This window comes from Trichoderma breve, chromosome 6 (genome assembly GCF_028502605.1).
Source record: "Trichoderma breve strain T069 chromosome 6, whole genome shotgun sequence".
Taxonomy (NCBI): Eukaryota; Fungi; Ascomycota; class Sordariomycetes; order Hypocreales; family Hypocreaceae; genus Trichoderma; species Trichoderma breve.
The window spans coordinates 779582-792106 of record NC_079237.1 but is presented as its reverse complement, the minus strand read 5'-3'; the positions used below and the strand labels follow the sequence as shown (position 1 = coordinate 792106).

General features: G+C 50.6%; 3 protein-coding genes across 3 annotated transcripts; 2 read left to right on the top strand and 1 right to left on the bottom strand.

Annotated features, from left to right (window-relative positions):
- Positions 1–1330: 1330 nt before the first annotated feature.
- T069G_09162 (uncharacterized protein) lies at positions 1331–2241 on the top strand (the record flags this gene model as incomplete). The annotated part of the gene is made up of 2 exons (XM_056176372.1): positions 1331–1931; positions 2000–2241. The coding sequence occupies 2 exons, from the start codon at positions 1331–1333 to the stop codon at positions 2239–2241; spliced, it is 843 nt and encodes a 280-aa protein (XP_056024850.1).
- Positions 2242–4149: 1908 nt separating this feature from the next.
- On the top strand, positions 4150–6562 carry T069G_09161 (protein kinase domain-containing protein; the record flags this gene model as incomplete). The annotated part of the gene is made up of 2 exons (XM_056176371.1): positions 4150–4286; positions 4420–6562. 2 exons carry the CDS (start codon positions 4150–4152, stop codon positions 6560–6562), a joined length of 2280 nt encoding a protein of 759 aa, XP_056024849.1.
- A 383-nt stretch (positions 6563–6945) lies between these two features.
- Positions 6946–8175, bottom strand: T069G_09160 (complex 1 protein (LYR family) domain-containing protein; the record flags this gene model as incomplete). The annotated part of the gene is made up of 2 exons (XM_056176370.1): positions 6946–7896; positions 7960–8175. The coding sequence occupies 2 exons, from the start codon at positions 8173–8175 to the stop codon at positions 6946–6948; spliced, it is 1167 nt and encodes a 388-aa protein (XP_056024848.1).
- Between the last annotated feature and the right edge of the window lie 4350 nt (positions 8176–12525).

Genomic DNA, 12525 nt, shown 5'->3' with positions numbered 1-12525 from the left:
GAGAACCCCGCGGATCGCCGGCGGAGCAGTCAAGCAGTGGCTGCCGGGGCGCCGGTGCTTCCCCGCAGGGTCCGGGGCCGGGCTGCCGGACCAGTTCACACCTTCTCCGATGGATGCGCCGTGGAATCATGGCGACGCCGGCGAGCCTGCAAACCAAGAGGTCCGTGAGCGTTGGGAGTGCCTGCAGAGCGTGACGGAAGCAGAAGAATGGCGGAAGCTTGATCACATGTTGTCTTCCGCCCTGGCCGATAGGGATTGGCGGGCCTTTGGAGGGGTCACGGCAATGAGCATTATGAAGGTGTGTGATCGGATGGGTCGGCGGTGAGAAAGGGTCCATCAACTTACACGCAGGACTATAGGGTCATTTTCGTTCATGCGGTTGCATCCTAAAGTTGGAGAACGTGAAGGAGTCATACGAGTGAAATTTATTTACTATTACATGTAATTATATTACCCAAAGACCATTAACTTATCCGCTAATCTGAACCTAGGACTAAACTCTAGGTTTATCCCTTGTATTACTAACTATCTAGTGTACAGTTTGTTACATATATCTTTTTTTTTTTTATTAGTTTTTATTACTATGAATTTTCCACGTATTACAACTGCCCTTTTAGGTTGAATATGTGAAGCCGGTAGCTTTATTGCATAGAGTGGAGAACAACAGTAGCCGCATGCATTTTTCCGCCTTATAATATTACACGACGCCTTATCAGACTTGGTAAGCCTGAACCACCACTGTATCAATACGGCAGCTCTTATGCCCTCACCTTCTTGTTTCAGTTACTGTAACGTTTGTAGGATCACATCACAATGCTGCAAAGGGTAACTCGGATCTATTCCATGTGAATTTAATTGTTTTCTGCTCCACAATAGTTTGCACACACGGTTATCGGCACCTCTTATATATTCATGATTTCTGACCTCGTTTGTAGAGCACTACAGAATTTCCATTCATTTGCAGCATAAACGGGCGCCCTGTGGAGGTGTAGTGAGGCTTTAAGTCTTTATAATACATCAACAAGACTGTATATACCCCTCTTGTAGTGCCGAAGTTCCGTGATGTCGGCACATTGTGTGTATTGGTGATTCCAAACTTCATCTCTAAACTCACTATGAGAGACTCTGAATCTCCATCTTTGAGTGCCGAAGTTCCGCGCTGTGGGAATGCAATAGATTGGCTCCCAACATTGGAGATGGATGAGAACGAAGGCTATTCGAAGCTGCATATAAATATCCCGCTGGCCGCCTTGTGTTGTTACCTCCATGATAGACTCATCAGCATTTTATAAAAGTCAACTTGTATATATATTCATGCCAAGTACATAAAATGGTGGCCAACATTGGACTGCTCCTAGCCGGCGCGGCTCTTGCTGCTGCAGGTGGTGTCAACCGCAGTCTTCCCCTTCCTCCTGGCACCCGAACTCTCAAAGTCCTTGCTTCTTTAGCCACCGATACAGCTGTTACAGGCACTGCCGCAGTGTACGGAATCAACGACAATGAGAATGCCAACGGCGGTCTTGGATGCAGAGCCTACTACGGCGACGGCAGCACCAATGATGGCTGGCCGTCCATCAGCCAATGGGTCTCATTCAACTACATCTGGCAAGTCAACTACAACAGCATCCAGAACTCGTGTAGTCAGTACGGCGTCCCCAATCTCTCCGACGACGAGATGAACGACCTAGAGAACGGCATCAACGACATTGCCAACCAGTTCAACATCGACCATCGCTTCATTCTGGCCGAAATCTTGACGGAGTCTTCCGGCTGTGTCCGAGTCCCCACCACGGGTGGTCCAGCGACCGGCATCTGGAACCCTGGCCTGTTGCAAGACTTTGATGGATACTACACCTGCAACTGCAATACTTACAACGGCGTGTACAACGAGTACGGTGAGACCTGTGGTGTGGTCAACCCGTGTCCAGCAGGTAAGTATAACTTTCACGAACAACTCTTTGTTCCAATCTTTTGTCCTAGACTAACCATATCGCTATAGACACAATCACCAACATGATTCGAGAGGGCGCCGTGGGTACCGATAATGGAGTCGGTCTTAGCTTTCTCATCAACGCAGCTGAGGCCCAGGGCGCCCAGGACGCCCAGGTCTTTTACGTTGCGTCTGAGTGGTACAACCAAGGAGAGTACTCGCCCAACGTGGGTGGATCTTTGAACGCAAACTGTTACGCCCAGAAAGTGGCCCAGTGGCTCACTGGATGCACAAATCCGGTTTCATGCTAAGATGTTAGTCTTGAATTCGTTTCAGAATAGATAATAATATCTTGCTCCCAATCTTTTATGCTCCGAGAACTATAGTCTACTCTGGTATCATCTGCAAACTGGGCATGTTTCGTAGCCGGCTAATGGAAGCCGTCTAATCGATCAAGAATTTCGTAGGACTGGCACTCGATTGCATCCAGCCACTTAACAACGTCAAAAAGTGGCTGGGCAGCCTTAGGTTAAGATGGTTGGCCAGAACATATATCTCACTGATGGCATTGTTACTATGCAGAATAAGAGGTGCTCGACATTTATTCTTTTACCTGTGGTCCACTGACGAGCGAGGCTGCTATGCAGAGATCTATGCGTCAGTTAGATGTTCTCATTGGGTGTTCATTATTAGATTCCAAACAAGCATTAACTCACCTGATAGCTCTCGTTCAATTAGTATTTATTCAGAAGGGTAATGATGCAAGACTGGCTCGTAAGTTGACGCTAGATTTGGGAGAGCTATAATGTTGTCGGATGCATCACCAGTCTAGGTAAGTGTTGTGTCACCGGCCAAGGTTCCTAAACAGGATTGGAATTTAGGTACATAATTGTCAAGAAGATGATCGCCGCAATTTTGGATGCATGTGCATCTTGAATCCTCTCAAATATCAGCCTTGCACTAGCGCAGCAACCAATGCGCGCAACAAGGAGAATACGACCGACTTGCTTTGCCGCGTCAACCTCACGGCTCCGAAATAAGTTGCCTCTCAGGCTGATGATGTCTATGCCTTTCGCTGCTCTAAATAGCATCGGTTATAACTGAGTATGATGTTGTTCCATTAACCACTAGGTTTTTGGTGGTACAGCTTGAAATATTTACTCTCAGCACAATATAGGTAGGTTAGGTGGGAAACAGCGTAGCTCTACAACAAAGCCCCTACTAAAAGGACCTTACAACAGCTAAAGCGACCGAATTTAATAACACATGTAGCTAATTAATGCTGCTGTCACAACCCGGCTCTTATGGTCGCGACAATGGGCCTACAGGGTAGTCTGTTCCGGATAAACATCGGACCGACTGACCAATCAGGAACGGATCATCAGAATTGTTGATGATCCACGACAGGATCATCAAATCCTTCAATGATCCAACCCAGCCAACTGGGTATATAAGTTCATTTCATGTCACTCATTAGAATACTTAGATAGCCAGTTGTTATCAACACAATAGCATTCGGATTGAACACTCAGACACTTCATTCTACCGCTAAGTGACAAGATTGCCCGTCTACCGACCTGACCGCTCCGCCAACATAAATCTAGAACCACAGGTTTGTCCCTTGGGAATTACAGTCTATACTAACTTATAGATACCGGTTCGCCACAGCTGCCTCTTTCATCTCCGACTCACGCCAGGCACTTCTATAGCTCCTTTGCATTGTTATGTTCGTTACTCTCTGAGCGATTTCAACTGCCAGACACTCGCCGTTTGATCCTCTCTCTGGGGCCACTTGACCTCCTTCTCCCCATTCTCACCTTCGCTCTCTACTACTGACAGGTAGTACTGCCTCTCTGGTTCCGCTACCACGACTCCGGCTTGCATGTTCTCTTTAATGTAATATCTTATACAATCTCTTATACGCAACCCCGCCGCCTCAGCGCCAGACCCTATCCTCCCGGTGTACTAAATTCTTGTGGGGTACATGGACCGTGGTAGACTCCACACAAGCTTGATCAGGTTAGTAAGCCTGGATTGAATGCAACTTGACTGCGGCAGTGGCGCAGCTATCCTCAGCCTCAAACCTTCTTCAATTCACAATTCACATTGTCTCTTGGTCGAAACTACAAACGACAAGATAGAGAGCGAGCAAGCCGGGAGTTGGGAGCTCAACTATAATCCGCCTGCCACTGACTGACTGACCATTTTTGCGCCCCAGCATGGGCGATCGTGGCGACGGATGGATCACCGTGGGCCGACGCTTGGTCCTTGAAGGCGAATCGACATGGGCAGAACAAGAGTTGAGGGAGCGGGAGGCCATTGCGGCATGGGATCATGACGAGCAGTGGCCGAGTGTGTGAGTCATTCGAACAAGATGCAGCCGGGGTTCAAAGCAGTTGGCACTTGCAATTGGAATCGGAGCTGCAGATGTGGAAACAAAAAGAAAAATGAATGTTGGAAGCTAACTCGGACAATTCCTCCTCCACCAGACACAAACCAAACTTCAACGGCCCTGAAGCAAAACGATTCGACTCCCGTCTAACCCATCTCGACTACCTTGGCGGCGGTGCCTTTGGACGTGTTGACAAAGTAACACATGATGCCGTTTGCCTCGCTCGGAAGCGCATCCAGCGCCGCCGTGGCCTGACAATCGAAGACTTGCGCCAGGAAGGGCTGACGATGCGCAAGCTGGACCATCGCCATGTCGTCAAGCTTGTGGCGGCTTACATGCCAAAACCGCACGAACTATGCCTGCTCATCTGGCCCGCCGCCGTCTGCGACCTCGACACTCTGCTGGACAATCTGGACTCGATACGCGCAGGCACAGGAGACCGCGAGGACATCTTGGCACGGCTCGATGCGCTGGAGATTAACGACTTGAGCGCAATTGAGCCCTCGACTGTGACCCAAAACATGGACTCGCTTGCAAGGTGCCCATATGAGTTCCTCCGCGGCGTTGTTGGCTGTGCGGCTCGCGCAATGGCTTACTGCCACCACAACGACGTCCGCCATCTCGACATAAAGCCGTCGAATATCTTACTCAAGCCCGGCCGGGTGTATTTGGCCGACTTTGGTATTTCCAAGGATGTCAGTGGCCAGGAACAGACCACCATCGACGGCAATCCTGGGACAGAAAAATGGCGAGCCCCGGAGCTCTACAGTCAGGATAGCTCTAGTATGCAACTCTCAGATATGTATTCTCTGGGACTGGTCTATCTCAACATCGCAACGGTGCTGTACAACGTCAGGCTCTCCGAATTTGACGACGCTCTGAAATACCAAGCCGATCTATCCCGCAGCGAAAAGCTCGCAATTCGAGAAGACAATCTCAAACGTCTCCTCGAAAAACTCACTTCCCATGCCTTGGTGACGCCGCAATTCATGTTTACTTATGAGGGCCAAGAAACAGTCAGGCCTCGACCTCTTGTGAATCTCATTACCAAGATGATATCACCCACACCCCGTGCTCGACTACCGGCCGACAAAGTGGACGAGAAGCTATCCATGATAGGAGGTATTCATCAGATATATCACGGCGAATGCTGCAAACGCCCGGCGTCCTGGGTTGAAGATAAATGGGACAAGAAATTCGTCGCCCTAATGAGTCTCAAGGCGGAAAACGATGACCTGAAAAAGAAGATTGCCGACTTGCACGGCAGAGATGAGACGTACGAGAGACGGCTAGAGAATGCGCGTAAGTCGCATGAGCATGATGTCGCCAAACTTCAAGCGCTATTGAAGAGCGCTGAGGAAAAATGCCAGCAGCTAGAGCAGGCCCAGGGAGGGCGCAGAAGAAATCATGATCGTGACCATCATAACCAGCACCAGCATCAGCACCGCCAGCCGGGACAAGGATCAAAACCACGCAATGCTCCCACTTCTCCATCACCAGCTTCTCGCGGCGTCGGTCTCGGCCTGACAAAATCCAAGTCGACACCGTCAGGTATCCCACAGCGGCCACCGCTCCAGCCTCGGTACCAGACATCACCTCGGGCCTCCTCGGCCAACTTTCATACGCCCACCCCACCGTCTCGTTCAACGGAATCATTATCACGATTCAGCAACACCTCAACAATCAAAGCCGTGCAGCAAATATCACCCGGCCTGCCGAATAGGACCCCGAGTACGACGAGTCTGTCGGGATACACGCTGCGGTCCAGGGGTTCGGGATCCAAACTGCCCCTTCCCGTGACTCCCGGCAGCCGATCAGGCACCCCCAACCTCAACCAGGAACAAAGCCTGACAGACAGCAGCATGGCTTCGTCCATCTTTTCTAGGAAGAGCGTGGATACCGTGCCGACGCCCTCTCAAAACAGCCCAGCCGTGAGCAAAATATTAGAACCCGACGACAAACCAGACGTCCACTGGGGGGCGCTTCCCGCCCAGAGAGAGCGGAGAGAACGAAGACCCTCGACGCCTCCGCCTCCTCCGAGCCCGGGCTTGTCGCTGTCTTCTTCGGTCATGTCATCGCCTACAGCAATGCGGGCTGACCTTTTGTACGGAGACGACGGAGATCAAAACGTGACTGTGAGGCCACGGAAGATTGCCACGCTGCAGCCAATGAAGAGCTGGGCTGAAGTAGCCAAGAAGGAGTTCAAACAACTTAGGAGATTGCAAAAAGAGATGGATTGAGTAAGAAGACAAGAGAAAATATGGTGCATTTTATGGGGAATTGGTGTTTGAGCGTATATACCAAAAAGCATTGCGTTATCGTATTTTGAAGGGACATGACTTGCATAGCGACGGTACAATCCGATATGAATGTCCTAAAATCATTCATTACCATCACAATACCCACTGTATGTATTGAAATAAAATACACATTTGTCGTCTATAGTTATTCTATTTTTTTTACTCCTCCAAAACGCCCAGCACGGTTCAATCCGGCTCCCCGTGGTATATCGTAGTATATAGATATTGTACAACCATAATGTTACAATCATATCTCGTCATTTATGCAAGCTCCCCCTTTCCATCTCAAGAAAGACGAGTAAACAGCAGCCAACTTTCTCATGTTAGTCGCCTCGCTGGCCAATAACTCTCTTCCCCGCCCACTTCAACATCCTGCCCTCCTGAGACTTGACCAATGCAGCCCAAGACGGTGATAAAAACGGATCTTGCGTTTCCTCACCCTCTTCCAATCCCTCGTCTCTGGGCATAGTGCTTCGTATCACCTCCAACAGAGGAAGCGCGGGAATAGGACTAAGTCCAACATTAGGCGGTGGATCGTCGTAATCCAGCTCATTCCTCCGCGACGCAGCCCGACGGTTGTTGTTGTTCCTCTTCGTAGCACCGCTTCTGCCCCGTTCTTGTTCGTCCAGTGATCTTTCCTGTTCGACGAGCTCGTGAAGGGCTTCTCCCCTAGCAATCCAATCCTCCCACGTCTTTTCGATTTTCAGTTCCCACCATAGCCGGGAAAGCTGCACGCTCCAGCCAAACGTCTCCATCTTGGACCTATCCTCTCTCGCCGACTGACGCAAGTCTTGCTGCTTTCTTTTGCCCCCTTTTGCCCCCTCGCCCGCTAATAACTCGTCCATCATGCGATCCCACTCATCCTCCAACGCAGCTTCCGGAACAACCCTCTCATCGATATCCAAGATATTCATAATCCGACTCTCGAAAATGCGGTTCTTGCGCCCAATCATCCTGGACATGACGTGTGGCTGGGGTTTCTTCAATCGCACAAACGGTTGGCCGTCCGCAGTGGCGCTCACAGAGGGGACTTTTCTAGGCCCCGTGAGCGAGTCTTTTGGTCGTGGGAGGATATTGGAAGTGTATTTTGGGGGGTCGTTGGCTTTGGCGGTGTTGATGATCAGTGGTTCGGGGGGAAGGATGGGTTTATATTGTGGAGGATGGGGGATTGCGCGGGATGCGGCGGCTGTGTCGCGGACGGATTGGAGATGTTGCATGATTTGGGTGTGTTCAGGAGAATTGGGCGTTTGAGCTTTCGTGAGGAGGTTCAAGAACTGTATTCAATGTCCTTCTTAGTTCAGAACATTCTTTTATCGAATAACGAGATGATAACCGACCTTGTAACCCGCCGCCATGGCCGCATATACAAGTCTGAAGCTCGTATACCCTGAATTCTTCTCAAAACGTCTCCTCACAATCTGAGCGATCGGCTTCTGCGCAACATCTTGCGGTACGGGGATGCGACTCGCGATTCGGATGAGGGCGCGATACAGGGCGAGAGCTGCTGTGCGATGCCGCGAGTTGCGGGCGGCGATAAATGTCGATCGCGACATGGTTTGTGCGAGGGGTTCTCAGGGTGCGAGTCTTGTTTGGACAGCCATTGGACGTATTATCGTGGGTGATTCATGGGAATTCTTTGTTAGAGTGCAGTTGAGATTTGCATAGCTCTTTGGTGATGGTGATGCAGCATTATCTTATCAGCAAAGTGGTTGTGGTTGAAATGGAGGGGTCCGTAGATTTTCCGCATTGGGCAGTGCAGTGGAGGCATCAGATGTCAAACCACATCACATCACCGACCTGACTAAGACGATAAACATGGAGTCACAAGAACCACGCTACAGAACTCCTGTCTCAGTTTCTATTATGACGATTGTCTTTGTTGAAATCTTCCATGTGCCTGATTTTAAAAACACACAAGGTGAGACAAGAGGCGCATTCCACGTTGGCCATGTCTCACTTCCAGTCTTGTTCGTATTCGGACTCGCAAAAGAAGGCAAAAGCTTATCCGAGACCAATTGTCGAACAAGACTAAAACCGGCCATGTGCTCAACTCAATCTCGAAAATCCTGCAGGAATGCGAGACTAAACAAAAAATAAATACGAGTACTCGAGATTGATTCCCAATACTGGTCATGATCATATGGTAAGATGCAGCACTAGGTGCTTCTTTCATCTACTGCCTGATAGATGTATGGATGGATACTTTACCTGTACCTTACCGGGACAAAGGTGCAGTGGTCATCAGGTATTAGCATTAGCCCGATCACCATCTCTTCGGCATTAGGTCACCGTCTCGTTTCTCCTTTGGTGATTAGGTCACTGTCCCTTTCCCGAAAGCTTGCATGTGCTATTAATACCAATTATGGCTGATGTGTGTTATGTTATCGCGGGGTGGCGGCACGTTTAGCTGTCAGCACCTGTTAGCTCTTGGCCTTAACCTACATGTCATGATATTTTAGCCCAAAAGCATGTCACTACTACACATCTCAGATCAGATGCTTATCAGACGCAAAAGGGAAGATTGAATCAACAGAGTTCGCCTAGAGTCATGGCATGTGAAAGAGGGTTTGGCCATCTGCAGGGCAAGCAAGCAAAGCCATGTGCATGCTGCCCATTGTCGATTTTCCATTGGCAGCTTTGAGGAGCCAATAGCATTCACCACCCGACTTGATTGGCTTCCCGACAAGTCACACGGATAGATATGATCTGTATGTTTCGCTAAAAACACCACGACTAGGATCCGAAGCCGTGGGGTAAGGTAAGGTAGTTATCAGCTCGAGATGTGTCCAGGGCTCATGAGCCGAGCCGAACGTGCAAGGGAGAGAAGACGCCTCGGTTCGAGAATCACGCCATGGCCTGTCCTCCAGCGTACGAACCATTGCATCATGAGATGAACGGTGAACAGCTTCATCTCCCAACTCTATCCTGTTTTGAGTTTTTTAAGGTTTGATAATGCAACTCTCGTCATCCCATACCTATGCACTGATATGGCTGACTTCGGCCAACTTAGGAAAAATCTTACGACCCGTTACTATGGATACTGCCAAGCATGGAAATCTCAAAGGCCAAGCCTGGCCCAGAGCATCGGGATTGTGACCGTCACTGATGGTCCAAATAGGGCAACGGGCATTTACGAGATGGAAAAAAACATCAGCACTTGGCCGTACCCACGCGGCATCTGATCAAGTCGACGCCAATCTCAAAGGGTTTACTTGCACATGCCGCCAGCCAAAGATCAACAGAAGAAACCAATGGGCACGCTGACTTGGGCATCTGAGAGAGAGACGTAATCCTCCTACGAGGCCTCGTCGTCATGTCCTTTCCCTTTGGGTACCGTGCCCGCGCGGCAGCTTACATGTCCAACCAAGCTCGCTCTCGTTTGGACGCCTTCTATGGAGAACATGTAGGGAGCATCCATTGATTGCCTTGGATTGGGGAAGCGTGGCGCTGGGACTAAAAGCCGTGGCAGCACGCCCAGCCGGCTCCTGGCAAGGATTGATCCTTCGACAGCTGTGCCGAGAACAAAGAGGCAGACAACTGTCATTGCCTAGGGCTGATTTGAGGGCGCCGAGCTGTCATTGGCCTAGTCGTAAAAAAGCCTTCTTGAGAACCAAAGAGAAAGAAAAAAACTAGAAGACGAGTGAGTTGCCGCCGCTTGGTAAGCGCGCAATCCCCTTTCCGCTGAACCACTGGGGATCGATGATTCCAGGTCTTCGGTGAGCATTACCAAGCGGAATATCCACCGGCCAAAGTGAAGCAATTTTTTTTCCCTTTTCCCTCTTGGTCTTCACGGCAACGATGGGTCAAGGATTTCGGAAGCGTAACAAGGCCGAGGCTAGGCAGAATGGGGATTTTTTCGAGCGTGGTGGAGCGTGACGGCTTCATCAGTTTAGCCTTGTGCAGCGCAGAAACAAAAAAGCACGTCCCGGAAGATCGGGCCCGCGGACTCGGTCCCGGCCGAGGATTCTTCATTTTTCGAGTCTCCGTTTTCTTCCAACAGCGTCAGTGCTCTTGGGTCTATTTCCTTTGGATATGACTGGGCTGGACTTGGCGCGAGAAATTTCTCGCAGCAAGGCGGAGCCTATAAGCGGGTTAAGGTTTTGATAGAGGAGTCTTGAATAGGCTTCAACTGGATTCGTTTGTTTTGTCCGTGATTTGGGTTACTGTACGAGTACGTCGCATCGCCCTAGCCGCTGGACGGCGGTATGCAGTATGCAGTAGCAATATGCGCATGGAGGTTGCTGGTGCCAGATAGTCCAGGCATCGTCGCATCTTGTCCTTGACCATCGGCTGTTGTTACTGGCCGTGATGATGCAGGGCGCAAACCAGGTCAGGCCAGCCACTGGACGGATGTCTCTCAGCCGCAAACAGTCGGTGAGGTGTGGCCCGACAAAGCCCGATTTTTGGCTTTTGAGTCCATCGCGGACTAGCATTTGCTCTAAATAGGGCGGAACGGTCGGAGGTGGGACTGGTCCGTGTGGGAGCCGCAGATGGTTAGTGATACTCTATTAAGCATTCAGGACGTGCTCCGTATCACCTCGGAACGAGAGAGAAGCAGGTCCTTTATTGACTAATTAGTAGTTAGCATGTATGAGTGATGAGTGATGGGCGAGACCAAGGACGGCACAAGGGCAATGTCGGGCAACGGTGCCCCCATTGTGTTCGTGGAGAGGTGAGCCAGAACCAGAGCCAGACTGATCTGATGTCTCTCTCCCTCGCTACGATGCTGGACTGGACGGATACTGGACGGAACTGGACCAACGGGGACGCGGAGCGCGAGAGCAACCCAGATTCATGCATGGCAGACCTAAAACAAGACCTCGAATCCCACCTCGTCGACGTGCCACGCTTGGATCTGCCTCCTGCGCATGTGCTCCCTCCATTTCTGCCCATCCTTCGGCAGGTGGATTAAACAAGTGGGTGGCCAGCCATTGGACGACAAAGGCTTCCAGGCCTGCAAGGATGCCTTTTCCCTCTATCCTGCCTCGGAAAGGCGGGCTGATCCCTGTCAGAAACAAAGACCAAAAGTAGGGGCTGATCTCCAAATTCTCCATTCGCCGGCAACGCACGCACTATCTTTTTTGCTCGGCGGCCCGCCCACGACTGGCCACGGCGCCTGGCGAGTCCGAATACGCCGATGTGTTGAAGGAGGACGAAGGAAAAAAGGAAGCAAAACAGAAGAAGGGGAGGACTCAGGAGCAAGACGAAAACGCGAGTCCGACGCCGTGGTACGATGGTTGAATGCATGAACCAAGGAGAATCTACCTTATACAGTCGAGAAGCTCAAGTCGGTCTGGAGGATACATTCGACCCGGTACCGGTACATTAGGCGCCTGCACCTCATCACATCTGATTGTATTCTCTACTTCCGCGTTAAGCCATGGACGGCTGCTGGTTGACTGGGCAGGATGTGCCTCGACTTGTACTTCATATGCAGTACAGGCGCGTAGCGGAACTTGTACAGTAAGCGCATGCCGCACATGTCATGTCTTCCGGCTGGGCATCGTCTGAGCATGCACTCCTTTCTGGGTTTCCACTCGGCAAAGCAAAGAAAATCTCCTTCTAGCACGAGCTAATATAGTAGAGAGACCCAGTTTGATGCCTAGGTAGACAAGGTAAGCATTTGCAATGGAATACCATCAGTTCCGTGGCCTGGATATAGGATAGTGGGCATATACAAGCCTTGCCATAACAAGTAAACAATCGGGGGGACTGGTCATCCCAAGTATCGTCTAGGTAGTGATATGTACATTCACAGAGCAGCACAATGCAAGGGAGGGCCTGTCGATGCCCTGTCGAAGCAGCCAAATGCGTGTCTCACTCTCCTCTTCCTTCAATGACGCACCGGTCACAGGTACATGGCCCGGACATGCCCTGTACGCCCAGATCCGAGCGGCTCTCCC